This window comes from Dunckerocampus dactyliophorus, chromosome 5, assembly GCF_027744805.1.
Source record: "Dunckerocampus dactyliophorus isolate RoL2022-P2 chromosome 5, RoL_Ddac_1.1, whole genome shotgun sequence".
NCBI lineage: Eukaryota > Metazoa > Chordata > Actinopteri > Syngnathiformes > Syngnathidae > Dunckerocampus > Dunckerocampus dactyliophorus.
The window spans coordinates 16,767,839-16,790,581 of NC_072823.1; the positions used below are offsets into that span (position 1 = coordinate 16,767,839).

General features: G+C 41.7%; 1 protein-coding gene across 1 annotated transcript; it reads left to right on the top strand.

The window, feature by feature from the left end:
* The first annotated feature begins 1,413 nt into the window (after positions 1-1,413).
* Positions 1,414-12,956, top strand: lrrc4.2 (leucine rich repeat containing 4.2). The gene is made up of 2 exons (XM_054776727.1): positions 1,414-2,578; positions 2,697-12,956. The coding sequence occupies exon 2, from the start codon at positions 2,818-2,820 to the stop codon at positions 4,798-4,800; it is 1,983 nt and encodes a 660-aa protein (XP_054632702.1). The 5' UTR covers positions 1,414-2,578; positions 2,697-2,817; the 3' UTR covers positions 4,801-12,956.
* Positions 12,957-22,743: the final 9,787 nt, after the last annotated feature.

Here is a 22,743-nt window from a genome sequence, read left to right on the forward strand (position 1 = left end):
TGTGGACTTTATGGTCAGCGGACTTGGTGCTGCGGCAGCTGCAGGCACGTGGGGCTCAAAGTCTATAAACTCCTAAACTTTGCATAGAAACGCCCACAAATGTTGCTCAGATTAGAAGTTAGAGATGTCCGCCATCTCCTGGTGTAAAGTATCAACTACACGAGGCAGCAAATTTGTCAATGTTTTGCGACTTGGCAATTAAAGAGCTATATCGGCTTTCATTATAGAGAAAACAAACGATACCAATATTGACCGATATTACATTTTTATGCCAATATCGGGCCGACAATATCAATAGGCCGATATTATCGGACATCCCTAATATATACACATATATATATATATATATAAATTATTAATTGCATACAGTAAATTGTTGCTTTTTTCTATCGTCAACTGTGGACTGTGATAAATTGGCTCTGATACCACCTTAAACTCTTCATGGTCCAGTGCAGAGAGAAGGCATAAATCTCAGACTAACACACTATATTTATATCATTCCTATCAATCATATAGTAATTAAAACTGGAAGTGACTGGGTTACATTTATAATCATGACGAGCTGTGGTGTATAGCTATATTCCCAGCAGCAAAAAAAATGGATGAACGTGTGTGAATATGATCATTAACCGGAGGCTCCTTCTTCTGTATTCAAATGATGCCTGGCACCATCATTGTACCTTATTGTATGTACACATGAGCCCTCTTAATTCATAATGCACTTTATAGTGTACTCTTTTCACCCCTTTCACCAAGGACATGGACATATGTCCTCTTCTTCAGCCGCAACTCTCTCTCTGTCCGTCCCCTTTCACTCACCGTGTCTCTCTCATCTTTGGAAGAGATAACAGTGCGCTTTCATCTTCCTCCTCCCTGAAGAGAAGACTGCCCAGCAGAGCCAGAGCAGCCGAGTCAGCATTTTGGTCCTCTCATGATGTCACAGACCCCCCGCCCCCCCGACCTAACGCACACACATATACTGTACATACACAGACATACACTGGGTGGTTAAAAATGTGCCCTGCAAGAGGTAAGAATGGGGAAAACATTGGTGCACTCATGCAGACCCTGAGTGCAAAATCCGAGATTGAGACTTGGGAATTTTTACCCCAGTTTGGATGTGATAAGAGAAGACTAGGAGGACCTGACCACAGGTAAAAAGGAGAAGAAAAGAAAAGTATTTGGGAGTGGGAATAAGGTGGGGACAAAGGAGGGTCATTCCAGAAGGAGGGGGGTGTTTGAATGTGTTAATACACAGGAAGACTGCATCAAACCAATGCACTGCTCTAAGGCGGGCTTGAGCAGCTGAGAGGAGTGCGTCAGCAGTACATTCACGTTCCCACTGAAGGACAAAGGGAGGGGGCAGAGCAAGCGTCTTAGTTGCCTGCAACACACATTGGGGAGGACGAGGAGGGGAAAAAAGAGAGAGATTGGAGCATAAACAAGAAGAGAAGACTGGGATTAGGATGCTGCTGCTGCCGCCCGCTTATGTGTGACGGTGGGCTGCCTGTTTGAGCGCCTGCATGCCGCCTCCTCCTCCTCTCCATCTCCCTCCCATATTCTCTCCTTTGCGCACTCTATCTTCCCCTTGCTCTTGATCTGTCACTAGTTCTCTCTCTCTCTCTCAGTGTTCTAGTCGGGCTACTGCAGCAGTCCACGAGCCAGCCAGCCAGCCAGCCAGCCAGCCGCACACATGGCCAATTGACACAACTTACTACCTCAGCCAGCTGTGGTGGAGAAAACTATCAAGTAAGCATGAAGAAGAACACCATGGGAGACGACCTAAAAGGAGGACCAGCGAGCCTCGATCCCTGTTTATGGATATGGAGCTGACTTTGTCTCACATCCATTCTCGCTCTCTTTTTTGCTCTTGAGGACAAGCACGCTCTCTCTCACACTTCCGCGAAGCTCCAGCAGTGCAGCGCATCCCTTATTCTACAACCGACCCCCCCCCCTACTCCCCGCACCACCATCTCTCCCACCACCACCACTGCCCCCCTCCCTCAGGAGGAATAGACGGATTACTGCTAACTGTGCACACGGCAGCCTGCAGCTGCTCTGACCAGGGCCAGCCCCGACGCTGGGAGGAAGCAAGAGGAGCTCAAAGGAAGGGGAGAAGAGGAAGAGAGAGGGGGCTTGATTGTGCCTGGAGTTCTTTAGCCTTTTTTCTGTCTCTCAGTCTGTCACAACGGGGCTAATCACCAGCCGAGCAGTCCTTGGCAAAGTCACACTGAGGGAGGTCTCGCCACCAAACAAGGCAACCAGCATGTATCAGGAGACAGTTGGACCAGGATTTTTTTTGGCAGTTTTCCTCTAACAAGGTGAAGTACATCATGGATCAATTTCACCTTTGAGAGACTTTGGCCTGGTAGGGTTAGCCAGGGCAGAAGAGGTTTAAGCACTTGGTAAGCCTCGCTGGCCTTACCTGCGCCTGTGAGTGCTCAGTCCTTCCAACCAGGAGCCATTTTGTACCCTCAGCCAATCAAGGGTCACTCTCACTTGCAAGAAAACTAATTCATGCCGCCGTGACCCATAGATGGACTACATAAATCAATGAGACAATTTTCAAACTAATGAGGTAAGTCTATATTGTTCTTATTGAAGCTGTTTTCCTGCTTCATCTCTTTTCTTAATCTCGCCTCTCCTTGCCCCTCTCTCTCTTATTTCTGCTTCTGGCGCATTTTATTTTGATGCAGCATCTTCCTGCATTGTCGATGGAACTCGGGAGCCTTGAGTTGCTCCAGCCAGGCTAGGGTGATCCGTCCTCTGGTGTATGCCGTCTCCCCCCACCATGCAGAATAATGTGCCCTCCACATCATGAGTCCTTTGGGCCAGGTTAGTGTGCAGCCTACCTGGAACACAGCCCTGCTTGCCGTGCTCTCCCTCATGGTACCTGCCCTCAGTATGTGCCAGTCCAGCAGCCCAGCACTAGGTTCAGCCAACCCACAGAACTGTCCGGGTGTGTGCTCCTGCACCAACCAGCTCAGCAAGGTGGTCTGCACTCGGCGAGGCCTGGTCCGGGTGCCTCCAAAGATCCCAGCCAACACCAGGTACCTTAACCTGATGGAAAACAGCATAGAGACCATACAGGCTGACACTTTCAGACACCTGCATCACTTGGAGGTACTGCAGTTGGGCAGGAATGTTATCAGGCAGATTGAAGTGGGGGCCTTCAATGGCTTGACCAGCCTCAACACCCTGGAGCTGTTTGACAACAGGCTGACGGTGATACCCAGTGGAGCTTTTGAATACTTGTCAAAGCTAAGAGAATTGTGGTTGAGAAATAATCCCATCGAGAGCATCCCGTCATATGCCTTCAATCGCGTCCCCTCGCTAATGAGGCTTGATCTTGGAGAGCTCAGAAAGTTGGAGTACATCTCTGACGGGGCATTCGAAGGCCTTCAAAACCTCAAGTACCTCAACTTGGGGATGTGCAACCTGAGGGAGTTCCCCAATCTGTCACCACTTATGGGACTGGAGGAGCTTGAAATATCAGAGAATGTTTTCCCTGAACTGAAACCTGTGGCCTTCCACGGGCTCAAAAATTTACGCAAATTATGGATTATGAACTCCGCCATCACCACAATTGAGAGGAATGCATTTGATGACATCACAGCTTTGGTGGAGTTGAACTTGGCTCATAACAATCTGTCATCGCTCCCCCATAACCTCTTCACACCACTGCAGTATTTAGTGGAGCTACATCTGCACCACAACCCTTGGAAATGTGACTGTGACGTAGTATGGCTGTCTTGGTGGCTCAGAGAATACATTCCCACTAATTCAACCTGCTGTGGACGCTGCCACACCCCGAGCCACATGAGGGGACGATACCTGGTGGAAGTAGACCAGACGACGTTTCAGTGCTCGGCACCATTCATCCTGGACGCGCCAAGAGATCTGAACATCTCAGCAGCAAGGGTGGCAGAACTGAAGTGTCGTACTGCTGCTATGAGCTCTGTTAGATGGCTTCTCCCGGGTGGGACTGTTCTGACACATGGATCGGTTCACCCGCGGATTTCTGTCCTTAACGACGGCACTCTAAACTTCTCCAATGTTCTGCCGTCAGACACAGGTGTCTACACTTGCATGGTGAGCAACATGGCAGGAAATTCCAATGCCTCGGCCTACTTAAATGTCAGCAATGCCGAACTCAACACATCAAATCTGTCCTATTTTACCACTGTAACGGTGGAGGTTCTCGAGCCAACAGTTGAAGAAACCCCAAAACCCAAGCCTACTGTCCCGGCCTCGCCTTCAGTCTTTAAGCCCGTCTTCATCTCCACGCCTACTGTGCTGTTCCAAAGCACACAAACGCCAAGGCAGGTGTCAATACCTACTGCCAGAATCCCCAGTGGGCCTGCTGCAAGCCTGGATGAGGTCATGAAAACCACCAAAATCATCATTGGCTGTTTTGTCGCTGTGACCTTGTTAGCAGCGGCCATGTTGATAGCGTTCTATAAATTGCGCAAGCGGCATCAACAGAGGAGCACAGTGGCCGCGGCCAGGACCATAGAGATCATACAGATGGAGGAGGAGGTTCCTCCGGTGCCACCCACTTCTGGATCTAGCGGCTCAGAGGAGACGGGATTGGTATTGCCAACCTTAGTGGAACACAACAGCAACACCTTTAAGCCTGGCTACGTGTCTCGCCAAGGGGCCTACGGTGCCCACTGGACCCAGAACAACACTCTTCATCGTTCAACCAGACAGCATCACAGCCACATCAGCACCATAGCGGATCCTTATATGATTAAGACTACTCATGGAAAAGAGAAGGTTCAAGAGACCCAAATCTGAATCATGTTCCACAAGGATTTATCACTGACTCTCTCCCACCTCTTGTCCATGTCGTAGAATGCACAAAGAAAAAAAAAATGGTCTTTTGTACAGAAGTGCAAATAAGAGACACTTCATGTTTCTTGTACATGCCTATACATAATATATCACTTTAAAAAATACAAATATATATCTATATATGAGATGACCAGGCAGCGGCAAGACATGCAGATTTTATTAGAGAAGAAAGAAATTTGAGACTATTTTCTAATAACTGGTAACCTCTGTTGAAAGATTGCTTTAGTGTTTGAGGGTGGTTCATGCAGAAAAGGAGGCATATAGTTTGTTCTGGACCATATTTAGGATGCAGTAAAATATGGATCTTTATATACAGCCCCGCATTGAAAGCTCCATTTTTTTTACTGTGCCAAATGTGATATGCAATAAAATGGTATTAACCCACAAAGGAAAACGCAAAAAGACACAAAAGTAAAATGAATAGATTTCGACATTTGTGTAAGCATAGCAGTGCGATGGCACAGATAGAACATGTGCTGTTCAAATGCTTTTTGACTGCAGTGCATTTCTGCAGCTAAGGTTCACCCTGTGTTTGCTGATGTCACGCTCTGACAGTTGTTTTATCTCAACATTTTAATTCTATGTACTTATGGCACATCAAACAAACATGCAGACTAATAGCAGTTGTTGCAAATACTGTACTTTGTTTGTCATTGGTTGCATTTTTGTGTTGTTTCTTTCCCCCTTTTAGGTTTTGCTTCTTAATGGCTTGTGTAGTGTTTAGGGCTAATTTAGTAATGCATTACAGCAGTTGCCTGACTTGTCTCTGCAAGGGCTCATTCTGATGCTAATTTTTCAGCGGAACTGACATGTGGTGCAGTGATACAGGGCTTTGCGGACCATTCTGCTTTTTTTTGGGAGGGAAAAAGGATTGAAGTTAAACACAATGAATGTCTGTCTGATACCCGGGGCTTTTCCATGGACTACATTGACTTTGTTTTACCAGTTTATTTTCAAGGAACACTATTTTTATGGAGAGACAAAAAAGAGGCTATGAAAAATAAAACCTTTTCATTTGTATTTCTTGAAACAGAAACACTTTCATCTGATGTCTTTTGTGTGTAATTGTTTAACAGTAAAGAGCGGGGACAGGATTGTAAATCTACCCCCAAACCTCCCCCATTTTACGCTCTCCTATGCATTTACTCGGTGTCTGCATGAATGGGTCTTTAAGTAGCTGGTGTACAATGCTGCATTATACCCCACAGTGGGGCTCTATGCAGGTCAGATAGGCTGTTGGTCTTTGATGCCTCCACTTAGTTCTTCTTAAAAAAAGAGTTTAAAAAATATATGTATCCCACAGTTCTGCAGTTTGTGGGTTTCTTTCCCTTACGTACATTTGCAGGATCCACTATGTAAGGTAGCATTGCTCAATCAACAAATTAATGAGCGTTTCATCAGTGCAAGTGAAATGTTGTCCGAACCATGACAAGTAGATTTATTGTTACTATCAACGTGTCATGGCATCAGACAGCTGAACGCTTCATTTGGGTGACAAATGCGGTGACTCAAAGACATACAGTACGACCTTAATATGTTGTGCCGTCTATACTAGTATACAAGCACAGTCCAGTCATTCCATAATGCTGCAGACATTTGTCAGATGCTCTTCAAACCCTGCAGCTAGATAACCATTTAGAAAATGTTGCCGACAGACACACACACACACACACACACACACACACACACACACACAAAATTCATCCTGCTGAGGCTATTTGCAGAAATTAAAGTCCGACCCCTGTGATAATTATAGAGCATGTTGAGTTGGCAGGAACAGCAAGGCTCCACTCAACAGCTTCGGGCTGGAGTTCTTTTGCTGATCACAAAGGGTTGACGATAGTCCAAATTACTTTATGAGAAGCTACACCCATGTTTCGGTCTTAGATGTTTTTCTTAATTAACATGATTTTTTTTTTTTTTTTTTTCAAAAAAAGGAAAGCATATCTTAATTTTGAATTTAGATGTTTTGTAGTTATTAAGTTTGGGTACTTTTGGACGTAAATTTCATTTCATAGGTATTTTTAAAATTATTTTCAAAATTTAATTAAATAATTTAAAATAAGACAAATTCATGTAATCAAAAATATCGGTAGGTTTTGGACAATATGTTCATTTTATACGATATTAAAAAAATATATAAATTTTGCCTTTATTTCATATTACAGTATCTTTATTTATTATATATGTATATATGTGTGTTTATGTTTATGTTCATTTTATTTGCATTATTAGGGGATTTTGTTTTGTAAAACGAATGAATTTTAAAAAAGCATATTGAAGTTAAAAAAATACAGTAGGTGCTTTTTGTACTACTTATAGTAAATATATTTTATAGTAAACAATACTAACATAACTTCATAAAACTTAGATTTTAAGGTTGGGGCATACGTTTTAATAAAATTAATAAGATAAGGTCATTCAAAAGTATATGAATTTTGTACTAAATCCAGTCCATTCATTTTGTACAAAATATATTTTGACATAATTTGCTAGCGGTTATGTTTTCAGGTTAAAAAATTGAGTTAATAAAATTAATTCATAAAATAATATAGCTATATAAGGTGATTAAAAATGTGTACTAATTACAGTGCATTAATTTTGTACAAAATCAAACAAAAATATTTTGCCAATTTTATAGCGGTATGTTTTACGTCTAGGGCATACGTTTAATGTAAAATTGTGTCACTCCATAAAATCAGGTATTCATTATGTGCAAAATTAAAAAAAAAAAAAAACATTTTGAAAAAACTTTCATCCGCTTATCTTTTATCCTTTTGCATACATTTTTTAATGCATTATACATGAATCCATTAAAAATGAGGTCATTTCAAGCAATCAAAAAATGGTGAGTTGGTAAGTTCTGTACTAATTAATTTGCATTCATTTTGTACAAAATCCTACTAAATTATCAGGGGACCAGGCTCTATTAATAGGACTGAATAACAGTCGCTATACATCTGGTTCAGCAAAACAGGGACAGTAATTATGTAACAGTCAGGCGTACAGATTGAATGGGAGCAGGTTATGTCAGAATGAAACATGGCTGGTTAGTTAAGCGCACCAGGCAGGGTGTGTGTACAGGTGGACCAACAAGGAGATGGAGCGGCCATGTTTGTAGATGGATGCTTCAAACACTATCGTGCAAAAAAAAAACCCACACTTGATGTGACTCCTATCAAATAATTGAACACCACACATTTACCTCAAATAGTTAGCACCAGTACATTTGAGGACCAAGGGTATTACGGTAATAAAAGCGTTCCGTTGCATAACAACAGTTATTTCAAAAACAAAACCAACCATCGTGTTTAAGAGAAAGCTTTAGCAGCATTCGCGTAAATCTTTTCACATCCGCTACATCCGTGTATGTTGTACATGTTATTGCTTTGGTCATTTACCAAATGTTCAAAACGGTGAATGGGGGAGGTGTGGTCTGATGTGATACGTGACTGGACATATGTGGCGGTATAAAATATGTTTATATATTGACTGTTTTATACTTTTGGCCTTCTGCTGCTATGCAAACTGTACCTACGCCACTGAAAACTGTCTTTAGCATTAACATGTAGACTTGAAAACCATACTTACCAGTACTTGTACAATTTGTACTATGTTTTCATTTATTCCACTGTAATATTCCGGACAAATTCCGCTGTCTACCCATACAGTTGGATCATCATGTCGGTGCTATGCCTTTTCTGGATATGACTTTCTTCAGCCCTGTGATTGGCTAATACGGTTACAGTTAGGGGTAACACAGCATAGCTTAATGTTAGTTTTTTTTTTTTTTTCACCAGAGTACATATACCGTAAAGCACCGTGTATAAACCGCACCCGTGTATTAACCGCACCCCCATTTTCAGGCTCACGGCGGGGAAAAAACATTTTTTAGTTCATAAATGCTTGCCAACTCTTTCATCTCAAATCAACATGCGTAAAGGTACTAAGCAATTTCAAAAAGAAAAGGAAAGAAGAAATCTGAACTTCGGCATCTAGATCTTTAATATTATGGCTAAGCACAGATTAATAATAATAATAATAATAATAATAATAATAATAAATCAAAATAAAGAAATTTGCAATTTTCAGAGATGTTTTGATATCTTATCGTTCGCTGCTTCTCTTTTTCTCTATTATTTTATTGCATTGCTTCAGTGTGAATTTGAATAAACTCCAACATTGTATTGTATTTTACATTGGAAGCTTAGGTTAGCTTCAGTGTAAATAGACATCGCTTCACTGTGTGAAAATACAGACAGCCGTCAGATAAGTTAGTTGCATACACAAGCGTTTTCAGCAACTGTACAGCAGAGGGCGCTAAAGTTAAAGCAACTGTCTAACCCACAGACGGCTATTCTAAAATGGGTTTGTAGTCAATTTCTGCGTCTGGTCACAGACCTGTTATCGTGTATAAACCGCACCCCGATTTTTTGCTTCTTACCAGTGGAAAAAAGTGCGGTTTATACACGGTGCTTTACGGTAACTTTAAAATTAACTTTAAACAAAAGACCCCTGCGATCCCATGTGTAATTGTGGAGAAGTAGTACACAAGAAGTGGTACATCTGGCCCAAGCTACACTTTTTTCCCGATCTTAGTAGTACATTTGGCCCAGGCCACAGTTTCCAGTACTTCACACTGTCATGATCAATAGGGGCTGCAGTGCCTGAAAAGAGACTCTATTTAAACTCTCTAATGCGCATGATAATGATCCACCTGGAACACTGGCAATTGCATTTTTTTTTGGTTTTCTTTCACCAGGGTATAAACATGGCACCGTCAACCGTTGGTTTCACAGATGCCTGTGCTATTGTCAAGGGTTAAGAGGTAGAACATTGGAGTGGAAGTGTTATTGTGGTATCTAGTGTTCTCCCTGGTAACATCAAAAAGGGTTATTGTCAGTCTTTTCTCTCAGATGCAGTGATATGTCTTGCAGTTGAGTCAGTCATGATTGATATATCGTAGTACAGCAGCCATCTTCTCCTCCATTGCTTTGTGTTTTGCTTCTGTTGTTCAAACTGTCAAAAAAAAAAATCCTTAGACATATCCAGCAAAAAATGTTTAACTTCTTATTACTGAACGATCATTGGCCTGCTTTTCAATTGTTGTTCAAGTAGTCGGTGAGCAGTCTACATGACGATCATATTAGCATTGCTGAAGTGTTTGTGTGTGTGTGTGTGTTTACGTGTTCATCATACAGTGTTTTCTGTAACACAGTGCAGAGTGAGCAAATGTCATTTAGTAATACCGAATTCGATTTTTGGTGTGACAGAATATTGAATTCACAAAGTCACTCAAAATTTGAATATGTTAATATGTTTATTTTAAAAATTAATAATGTTTTAAAAAAGAACTTTTTTTATATACAACTTTTGTTCTCAAAAATATAAACCTAACATATGACTTTATTCCTGCCGTATATTTGTTTTTCTTTTAAGGGTGCCCTAATACTCCTTAATACAAAGCACATGAGGAGGATTGAACTGAAAGAGCAACAACTGACAATTTATTTAATTTGTGGCTATAAAAATATATAGTTATTGTTTGGTTTACTGATGAAAAAAAAAAAACAACAACAACAATCAATGAGGCCTATTAAGATTATTATCATTGTAATCAGTTCTTTTGGCACTGTTGTCTTGTTACTAAAGCACTTTTTCCCATAATGAAAATTGGTCAAACCATAGTTAGGACACTATAGTAGAATACAATTAGGATTAAAAACCTATTTGTCTCTCCTTGAGGCAACTGTTACAAATGACAGCAGATTCCACCAGTTTTCAGCAGCCTGTCGGAAGCCTACACTATCCATATTAGCAAGGCACAGCAGAGATAAAAAGAATTAAGTGCCACTACAAGCAGTCGTTTGTCTGTGTAGCTCAATGGGATCTAGTAGGGGGGGAAAAAAGCCAACAGGCGAGATGACATGCGGCGGCTAACGCGGTTTGAGCTAAAGGGTTTGCTGCAAAAGTGAGTCCTTGAGCCTCAAGATCTATATCTGTTAATGAAGTCTCAAGCAGCAGCCGTACCAGGCAGCACAGTAAGTCTGCCCAAGTATCCCTGGTGACTATGGTTTCCAATTCCCTGAGAAATAAATAAAGGACACCTTGTTGGCAGGGTAATACGGGACAACTTGCATCCCTTTTTAGCTCAATACGGAACACAGACTTTTGTTTCTAAATGCGGGATGATTCCGTTTACCGAGAGATGGTTGGCAGTCCTGGTGGTGACTGATGCTTTTCTGCACCCACAAAGAAATTTGGAGTAATGATTCATGGCAGTGCTATTGAGAAATAGTCTAGACTCAAATTCTCAGCTCATTTTATTTTCATTGCTTGACTAGTAAGCCAGCATGTGACCACACTGTGCTACCTGCAAACTACATTTAGTATGAGTCTCCGATGTTATTCTCAAGTGTGAGCTCACTCGTTTTGATGCAAAAAGGCAGTCAAATTAACAACTAGGCCTCCATACTGTTTGTTTGTTTCACTTGTGCTTTTCTTTCTAGTCTTGCTTTTGATTTTGTTCGTCTTTCACAAACATAAACATTACATGAGTGTCTTGAAAGTGCGAACCATGAAATATCATAACTCCTGTAACCTGAAATGTTATTTTACTAAGGTGCAGTTATGAGCATACTGTATGTCCTATCAAACACAACTTTTCAATGAAAGTTCTGAAAGTCGCTGATGTCTTTTTGTGTTGTATGACAATTCTATGATGTAGGATTTATGCAGTTGGATTGTAAGGGCCATATCAACACACTCCACTGAGAATCTAATTAATCTAATTAACTGATCACATTAGAATTACTAAATGGTTAGGATTAATGCATATCTTCCGGAAGTTTAAACAGACACTCCTTTCAAATAACCTAAAAATTACAGTACTTCACATATGTTTATACCACTTTGTATGGAAATGACCAAAAATAGCTATACAAAGACAATACAATATTGCAGCGTCATATTTGTGTCCAATTAATGGTTAGTTAGCAGGCTACTTCTTGGCTCAAGGATGATAATGACTAAACAGACAGTGCCACTATAATTTTAGTGGATAACGGTGTCATTGATGCCACATTGACTTGAAATGGCAAATTCCTGTATCAGCACCTTTTATCCAGACTCTCACCATAATGTATTGGATCGTCAGACCATGCTTCACATTGCATGTTTTGTGCAATCTTCCTAACTGTATCTGTACTGCAGTGTTAACATGATTCTTGTAAAAAATGTCAATTGTCATACAATAAGACTTTTTCACACTATTGTATGCTGGTTTTCAAATATATTTAAAAATGCTTATTGAATATTTTATATTGAATATAAATATTGAATGCTGCTTGCAATGGTAAGATGGATTGTAGTGGTGATTGAGATATCCTGACAAATACAAAGTGATGATTTAAAAAAAAAATACTAAATGTAGAGTAAATCTTGTAAATGTAAGTACATTTAAATAATAACATTTAAATTAAAAACAATTAAATAAGGCCATATATGTAATTTATGGCCATTGTTTTATGTTGCCTTTTTGCAAATATTTGGCTCAATTTCTTTTTTTCACAAAAATAAAGACAATTCCAAAAAAATACACTGAAAAAATAGTGCCTATGCAGAAAATGATTTTTTTTTTCTCTTTTCTTCAGCATACTCAACTTTTGTTTCTCTCGACTTTTTGAAATGTATGAAGCTGGTTCTGTCTCCATATTTTACACGAGTGTTGGGAAAATGTACATACATTTAGCCTTTTATGCAAAATATTATCCAAATTGCTGTGCTGAATAAAGTGAGTAACCATGTGTGTGTGTGTGTAGCAGTAAAGTATCAAGGCCAGACGTTTCGTTGCAGGATGTGTGACTCATGTGTTTTGCGGAGTGGAGATAGGACGCCCTGTCTCTGGTTGATAGTGTAAGTAGAAGAATCAGTTTCAACCAGCGCCAAGAATGTTCCCTCCCTTTAGCGGTTGAAACTGCATGTAACTAGGGCATACCCAAAGCAAAATAAAAGGGCAACGAGACAGAGGCTGACTCAGAGTGGGTTGGAGGATTGTATCTGAGCAGTCTCTGATCACTCTCCTTGCAAGTAAAACTGTACTCACGTCTTTGTGTCTTCTTTCACAGTTGGTGATATAATGTTTGGTGTTTGAACCTGACATTAACTTGGTCCTTCGAGCCGGATCCCAATATTCCTGACGATTCCAGCACTCGAGTGAGACCCAGGTAAGACTGTGGCCACAGCATTATCACCCCTTTCGGGACTGGTTTCTCCTCTTGGACTGGAGTCGGATGGATGACGGGGACATCGGGACATAAAGACGAGTGAGTAGTCTTTGTTTAAAAAGGTGTGTGTGGGCCAGTGTGCCAAGGCCAGTGTGCCAAAGAGTAAAGGGCCAGTGTGCCAAAGTGTAAAACCCTGACAATTCTAGACTCTATCAGGTAAACTAAGACCAGTTAACTCCGTGCAGAAGAATTGAACACGCGTCAAATACAAGGTCGTTGCGGGAGACCTCTGGCAAAAGTAGTTAACATGTTAACCTAATACGTTAAGAGGATCACGTATTAGAAGTGTGTATGAATGAGAGTGTGTGTGGGAGTAAAGGAACCACTAGGAACCCAAACTCCATACCAAAACAGTGAGACCTTACGTGGTGACTTTTGTGGAAGCACAGGCAAGAATCGTCCGCCCTCACCGGGGTAGAAGCTTGACGATTACCACATAAGCCAATTCACCACCTCACTGAAGAACATCCCCAGTTGTTAGAACTCCCTAGGAGTTACCATAATAACTGGGACCAAATTTGCAAAATGGGTAAATCCCAAAGTAAAAGTAAGCAACAATGTCTCGATAAATTAGACTGTAAAGATTGGACGTTTGTAGAAAAACAAGATCCAGATGCGATAAAACCTCTTTATTACTGGATAAAACAGTACGATTTTAATGGCAAATTATCACCGCAGGGTTACAAGACTTACAACAAAAAATTAGGAACAATACTAAAGGCAAAAGTAAGGAAATGAACAGACAAGGATATCAATATATTGCGGTTTGGATGCAAATAGCAGGGAAGAAGGGAAGAGGGCGAAAAAAGAGCAAAACGCGAAAAAGCAGAACAGGAGAAAGAAGATAGAGAAAGGCAAGAGAAAGTGAGACAGGAGCAACAGAATGTTGAGGAAAGGATTAAAAAAAGTTGGAGGCAGATCAGGAAAAGACAAAGGTAATGTTTCACAGGAAAGAAGATGACGAGTATGTAGGACCATATAGTGAGGCAAGACAGCTTTTACAGCAGCCACCTTCAGCACCAGAGGAGGATAGACCGCCGGTCTACACTCCCTCTGCTGCTGCTAAAATGTCCATACCCAGCGCTCCGGCACGACCCTACACCAGAACACAGGGTCCTGTAGGGAATTGGACAAAAACAATGGTAACAGGAGCAGAAGGAGGCCTGTTATCGCCTCCCCCGCAGACACTTATATCACCCCTTGCTACCCCTCAGTCTGAGACCTGGGTAAAAAGTGCATGTGGCCCAGTATCTGGGATGAGGGATGTAGCAACGGCTGATTTATGTCCATTGATCGAACTACCAAATCCAAGAGCGGGTGAACCCAATCAGGGTCCAGTTGTAAGAGTGTTTAGGACATGGACAAGTGAGGATATTAAAAAGGGCAGTCAAGTCTTGACTTATGTGGATGACATTTTAATAGCTTCAAAAACTAGGCTGGACTGCGAAATTGACACAATTGCAATGCTAAAACATTTGGCTGAAGAAGGACATAAAGTCAGTAGAGCTAAATTACAATTTTGTAAAGAACATGTCAAATATCTGGGTCATCAGCTGAGTGCAGGGGGACGTACTATTTTGGAAGACAGAAAGACAACTATTTTACAGGCACCTAAACCTCTAACTAAGAAACAAATGATGTCCTTTTTAGGTCTCACAAATTATTGTAGACAATGGGTGCCAAATTATTCTGAAATAGCAGCCCCGCTGCAGCAGTTGATGTACTCAGAACAACTTAAGATGTCTGACGCCCTGACCTGGACCCCTGAGGCTGAAGAAGCCTTTTGTAAACTTAAACAAGCCCTGGTGAGCACAACTACTTTAGCGTTGCCAGATTATAAAAAGACTTTCATCCAAATGGTAGATTGTAAAGGCCATTTTATGACATCAATGTTGGCCCAAATGCATGGAACTAAATTGAGACCTGTAGCCTATTATTCTACCAAATTAGATGCAGTGGCATGTGCAATGCCTCATTGTGTAAGAGCAGTGATTGCTGCATCCTTGGCTGTTACCTCAAGTGCAGAAGTGGTACTATTTCACCCTTTAACCCTAAAGGTGCCACATGCTGTATCTGCACTGTTATTACAAACCAAAATGACCTTTCTCTCCCCTGCACGACATCTGTCATGCATGGCTAATCTGTTGTCCCAACCACATTTGACGATAGAACGATGTACAGCCTTGAATCCAGCAACACTTATACCTACTGAGGAGGATGGTATCCCTCATGATTGTCAGTCCCTTGCCGAACAGAATGCTAAAAGTAGACCTGATTTATTAGATACCCCATTATCTACAGGACACGTGTTATTCGTAGATGGGTCGTCACGGAAAGATGACCTAGGCAAAACAAGAACAGGATATGCAGTGGTAACCACAGATCAAGTCCTGAAAGCAGAAGCATTGCCCTCACACTTCTCTGCTCAAGCAGCAGAAATCATTGCGCTAACCACAGCATGCACATTGATGAAAGATCAAACTGCCACAATCTACACAGACAGTCAATATGCATTTGCTACAACGCATACTTTTGCCATGTACTGGAAAAATAGGGGCATGGTGACCTCCACAGGAAAGCCTGTTACACATGCCCAATTGTTGACTAATCTACTGGCAGCTATCCAATTACCAAAACAATTGGCCATTTGCAAGTGTGCTGCTCACACGAACGGAACAGATGTTGTGTCTCAAGGCAATGCCTTTGCTGATAAAGTAGCAAAACAAGCCGCAAACGGTGAAATGCAAGCGTTGCACTTCCAACAACAGCAAGACACACCCTTAGCTGTTGACACTTTGCGAGAGATGCAACAACAATCTCCCAAACAGGAACTTGATATGTGGTTACGCAATGGTGCTCGTTTGAAAAACGGTATTTACTTCTGACCCGAAAACAAACCCATCCTTCCAAAGAATTTGTATAAATGGGCTGCATTGGTGAGCCATGGGACATCCCATGTCTCAACAGGAGGGATGGTGGGATTAGTAAACACCATTTATACAACATATGGATTTAATTCTTATTCAAAAAATTTTTGTAGGGCATGCCTCATATGTGCGCGGCATAATTCACAAGGCAATATACGACCCAAGAGAGGTCAGTTCCCAAAACCAGACTACCCGTTTCAACACATCCATATGGACTTTATCGAGCTAAGCCCAAGCGAAGGCAAAAAGTTCTGCCTGGTAATAATAGATTCATTCTCAAAATGGGTTGAGATTTTTCCCACAAAACATCCAGATGCACTTACAGTAGCCAAAGCATTGTGTAAAGACATCATACCTAGATACGGTATACCTGAAAAAATCTATAGTGACAATGGTACTCATTTTGTCAATCAAATAGTAGACAATATTGGAAAAACCTTCCATATCGATCTAAAACGACACTGTGGGTACCATCCACAAAGTGCAGGTTTAGTGGAAAGAATGAATGGCACGATTAAAAATAGATTAAAGAAATGTATGGATGAAACAGGGAGATCATGGACACAATGTGTAGACCTAGTGAAACTACATATAAACATCACCAGTACAAACGGTTTAACCCCGTATGAAATATTATTTGGACGACCATATCGCTTACCATATTTTAAAAATGAATGGGATTTAAATGAGGACAGTAACCTAGCCGATTACATGAGACATATGCTGCAGAACATAAAAAAACAAAAAGAAACATGCAGTGAGGATCTCCCAGTCTCCGTGTCTCCGCAGGAGGAACAGCTGGTAGAGCCAGGTGATTGGGTGCTAGTCAAAAGCATCAAGAAGAAACATTGGCACTCTCCAAAGTGGGAAGGCCCGTACCAAGTACTCCTGACTACACCAACTGCGTTAAAAATAGCTGAAAGGGCTACTTGGATACATTTAACACATTGTAAAAAGGTGATAAAGTATGACTAATCTCACCGCCTCAATCGTAATTTGTAACGCAGTACTACTAATGTGTATTATCATCATGGCCATCTGGTATCTGCTGTAGGCCTGTAATCCCTCATCAAGCCTCAGAGGAAGTCCGACTACAAAGGGGGCTGTACTTATAGTGTGCAGTCATCTCAAACCCGGTGAAGATTGTCCACAACTCTGTGTGCTTTTTAGGGGGGACTACAGGCCTGTTGACAGCATGCCACCCCCACAGGAAAGGTGGAGGCGGGTAGCGTTAATGCTTGGATTAATGCTTGTAGGTCTAATAGGTCTTGGCCTCCTGCAGATAAGAGTTAAAGGGTACAAGTACTGTTCAACTGACCCATGTGCATATGATCAGGGGGCCCCAAAGTGCACTCGAAATCTAACTATTTGTTATAATTCAGAAAAGGTTCAAATGACGCTAAATATTACCCATGTTATCACAAGCTGTACAGGGTCCGGGTATGAGTGGTACCTATCTCACACTAAACAAGCTGGTACCATGTCACAGGTGTTTGGAATAACGGCAAATTGGTCAAAGGGAACCTATGCAAAAGACGCCATGGCAAAATGGTGGAAACCAAGAATCACCTTACATGCAAAAGAGGATTACCTGTTGTTGAATGTCACCACCACAAATATGCCTCTGTCAGAGCCAACAAACCCCCCTTTTAGCCAGTATGGTCAAATTAAATGTTATCTGTTGTATCTTTGTGCATATCCTTCCAATAGTACACCTAGGCCTGGACAGGACTTGTATGTTACTGTTGAATTATGTTCAAACATCACCAGCAGGGAGACACCATACAACAATAAGACCTCATCATTGCTTACGGTAACAAATACTGCACCCCCTATAGTAAGAAGGGATGAAGGAAAGGTGAGGAAAAAGCGTGAAGAACAAAGCGAGACCCCAATTGCATGGATCATATGGTGGGCGTATAACAACTCCGTTAGATTCACAATAGCCCCCAATACAACCACAGAACTACAAATACCCATACCTGCACTGAAGGGGTTCAAAAATAGGCAACAAATAACCGGAACCGGGTGGGACAAGTACTGGTGGTATGTCACTGGACATGTGTTAGACTTGAGTTGGAATTCCCTTATCACAACGCAAGAAGGAGATTACTGGAGTCCAGGTTCCACTAAAGAAGCTAAACATTTTCATAAAAAGGTCATTCTATTAAAGTATGGAGCAAATTTAAAAATGACGTTTGCTTTTGGTTCAAGCAAACTGAATCCTTATGACACTCCCTTGGCAAGCATATTCAATACATCATGTTGGGCATTTCTGTTGTGGGCTTATTCCTCCGGACCAGACCCTTACTTTCCAATAATTGTTTGTGAAAACGCAACCATGACACAAACTGATAGCCCTATCATAAGTAATTATACTCGCACAGCTGGTATAACTGTATCTGTAATAAAGGATGTAGACGACTGGTTCAGAGCTACCACGGGGGTGTCAAGTATAAATAATAACTGGTTATTGATGGTCGAGCAAGCAGCAAACGTTACTCATTATGATTGTGTTGTATGTATGGGCCCACGGCCTCTTTTACAGGTCGTACCATCTGTGCTTACTAACACTTGCCTCATAGAAGTAATGAACAAAACTAACCCCTCAGAAAATTGTAGTCAGTTTGATTCTGTTTATCCACTGACCAAATACGAAAAGAATAAACCTATATTCTCGACCAGGGTGGCGCAGGCCAATTTCACATGTATTAATCGAACTGGAGAGGGCAGATCAATTAGTACACTTGATGATACTCAGTGTATGTATATTACCACTGTTGAACTACATTTCAGGCCGCAATCTCGTAGTGACATCTGGTGGTGGTGTGGAGGAAGTATGATTTATGACAGGTTGCCCTACAATACTACTGGACTGTGTGCATCTATTACACTCATTTTACCTGTGAACATTTACAAGATGACTGCGCCTGAGCTCTTCTCCATATTATCATCCGTCATCCCAAGCTCATGGCATCATACAAAGCGAGCTGCCAGGGGATGGAGTTCAGATGACCCCACCTACATCGACGCCATAGGAATTCCACGAGGCGTTCCTGACGAATATAAATTGGTGCATCAGGTAGCAGCTGGGTTTGAATCAATTTTACCTTGGATAACAATAAATAAAAATGTTGATAGAATCAATTACATCCACTATAATGTGCAGAAGTTGGGAAATTATACTCATGCTGGTTTTCAGGCTATTCATGAGCAATTGTCAGCAACATCACTGATGGCCTTCCAGAACCGTATTGCTCTCGACATGTTACTTGCAAAAGAAGGACATGTCTGTGCCCTTTTTGGTGACCAGTGCTGCACGTACATCCCGAACAACACGGCTTCCGATGGCAGCCTCACCAGGGCCCTGGACGGACTTCGGTCCCTCAACGTCAAGATGAAAGAGCATTCAGGGGTGGATACCTCTATATGGTCTGGGTTTGGTGACTTTTTCAGCAGGTGGAAACCACTGCTGATGACAATTGCATTGGCTGTAGTGGCGTTTGTCGTACTTCTGGCAATATGTGGAGGTATTTGTATTCCTATCATTAGACGTAGTTGCACCCAGATGCTATCTGCTGCCATTACACCCATCCAGCTGAACCTGCAGGAACTGTACGCCCTCCTTCCACAAGACGACGTCATCCTATCGGACGACGACAAAATGGACTCTGACAATGAAACATCTTTTAACATACCTGATCTTTTCCCAGATCCAGGAGATTATGAGGGACGCACGACCCCCTAAATTATCACATGATCATTGCCTTATGATTTCGCAGTCGAAAATCCTCGGAAGTGACTGTTGAATGATCTCTTTTCAGATGAGCAATGTGGATAAACAGGAGGGAAATGTTGGGAAAATGTACATACATTTAGCCTTTTATGCAAAATATTATCCAAATTGCTGTGCTGAATAAAGTGAGTAACCATGTGTGTGTGTGTGTAGCAGTAAAGTATCAAGGCCAGACGTTTCGTTGCAGGATGTGTGACTCATGTGTTTTGCGGAGTGGAGATAGGACGCCCTGTCTCTGGTTGATAGTGTAAGTAGAAGAATCAGTTTCAACCAGCGCCAAGAATGTTCCCTCCCTTTAGCGGTTGAAACTGCATGTAACTAGGGCATACCCAAAGCAAAATAAAAGGGCAACGAGACAGAGGCTGACTCAGAGTGGGTTGGAGGATTGTATCTGAGCAGTCTCTGATCACTCTCCTTGCAAGTAAAACTGTACTCACGTCTTTGTGTCTTCTTTCACAGTTGGTGATATAATGTTTGGTGTTTGAACCTGACAACGAGTATCTGTTACAGTAATTCCATCTGTTACAATAATTCATTTCCTAATCAGTCCTTCTCTAGGTTTTTAGATATATCATTATAAACCTGTCCTAAAGCAGTATTATGAACCACTTCATCACCATCACGCAGCCTTTAGGCACACACACACTGTCATTGTTACTGTATGTGTCATTGTCACTGTAATTTAGGACAGCATGCTATCATTGGACTGCAGCAGTACAACTCTGGATAAAGGGTGGCAGCTGGAGATTGTTCCTGGAGGTCTGTTTCTCTGTCACTTTGTCTGCCTCCATCATTCTGTGGATGTGTGTGTGTCCATTTTATGTTATTTAACCTCACCCACTCACTGCTAGGGAGGTACAAGCTTGCTGCGGAACAAAAAGGAAAAAAAATATTTGTTGTAGAATCAAATCTGATTGCACAGTAAGTCAAGGGCAGATCATATTTTTTAGTAAAGTGCACAGGCAGGGTGCAGCTGAGGCACTCTTTCACTAATGTGTGTGTGTTTCTTTGGCTGTTATTCATGCATGCCTATTTTTAGTATGAAAGCATTATTTGCTGTCACTAGTTTCTGTATTAGTATTCATTTTTGTTTTTAAAAAGCTTAGTTTTTAAACAGTTTTTTAACACAAAAGCCAAGATCAACAAAAATATCCCACCTAAAGGCCCTGTCACACCTTGACGATTTAGCCAGCTTACGCCAATGTATGAAAAATTTGGCCAATACGCTGGCGTACGTCGAATAAGTTATGGGTAAGTTTTGTATATGTTAACAGCACGGGGAAGCACGCCGGCATACGTCATAGTACGTCTAAGTTGTCCAAAAATGTTGTGCCTGCATAAAACTTTTCGACGTATGTCAACGTATGATTCATACGTCCCGCATCCGCGGGCAATAAGTTATGCGATCGTTGACGCCCGTTCACACACGTTATTTGTAAGTTTTGTACAAGTAGTAATACGTCAACATACCTTGAGACAGAACTGTCTTCTTGGCTAGGAGAGATGGTGATGGAGGCTGTCGTGTTTGCATTTGCAGGTAAGTTTGCCGCTTGACCAGTAGAGGGCACTGTGACACTGGGAATGGAACCAACTTTTTGTGATTTTCTATCAACTTTATTAATGCCTTAGCGAGTCACAAATCCATGAGTGGTAGTGTATGCAGCCTACACCAGGGGTCTCAGACTCGCGGCCCCCGGGACGATAGTTTGCGGCCCCCTTCTTAATATGAAAGATTAATATTCGTGTGGCCCGCAAGTTTGATATGAATGACACAGTCCAACGCCTCACCGCCTTGACTCGTTCGCTCGCTCATTCATTCATTCCTCTGAGACAGAGCGGAGTCAGCGGATTCACAGCTTCTCCTCTGCCCAGCTGAGTGGCCCGTTGTGGGTTATTTTGCAGCCGCGACCAATAAAAAGCTGGTGGTGTAACTTCTAGTTAGCAAAGAACTACAAAGCCAGCCAGTGATGTCATCATAGATGAGTGCTGGAGCTGAATGACAATGACATCCGATTCCGGTTTCGAGTTGAGAGCACGCTAACAAGCACGTTTTGTGATAATAAAAAAAATATTATAAACTATAATGTTATAAACTCATACAGTGTGTTAATAACACGACAAGACTGAGTCACCAACATGTGGGATTTCTTGTTTGGGCACTCGAGTCCACAGAATGATACGCGGGCAGCTGGACTAGTTCTGTGTAACGTTCTCATTTGAGTTTTTGTCAACTGAATGAGCCTGACGGGATACCGTAGGATTGTGTAAACTAAGTTTGGTGTTTGTTGTGTGGTCCAATTTGGCTGAATAAACAAGCAATGCTGGGAGTAGTCTGGGCACATCTTGACAATACCACAAGATTCAGCTTGCCAAAGGGTAAAATACAAGTTTGTGATGCACAATATTGCAGTTATGCAGAACCAAGACAAGGAAAAAACGGGAGGGTTCAAAAACCGAGGCTCCACTGTATTTTTATGCTTGTATTATTTTATTATTATTATTATATTTATCACATAAACAATGTACTGCAGAAGATGTCTCTTTTGACCCATCTTCTTGAGGAGCAGTGGGCAGACATTGTGCGGCACCCGGGCGACTGCATCCAGGTCGTAGGTCAGCATCTTGGTCAGTGAAGCGTCCATGTGTGGGCGACTCTGGGGCCAATCTGGGTGAAGTGTCTTTCCCAAGGATACAACAGCAATGACTGGGATGGAGGAAGCAGGAATCAAACCCAGAGCTCTCCACTTACCGAACAACCCACTCTACCTCTTCAGCTACACCGCTCCAGGAGGAAATAAACACCTGATTTTCATTTTTCCAGAGAGATCCATTTTTCACTTTTGGGTTTTGTGTGTGTTGTTTGAAGATATTCAGAACT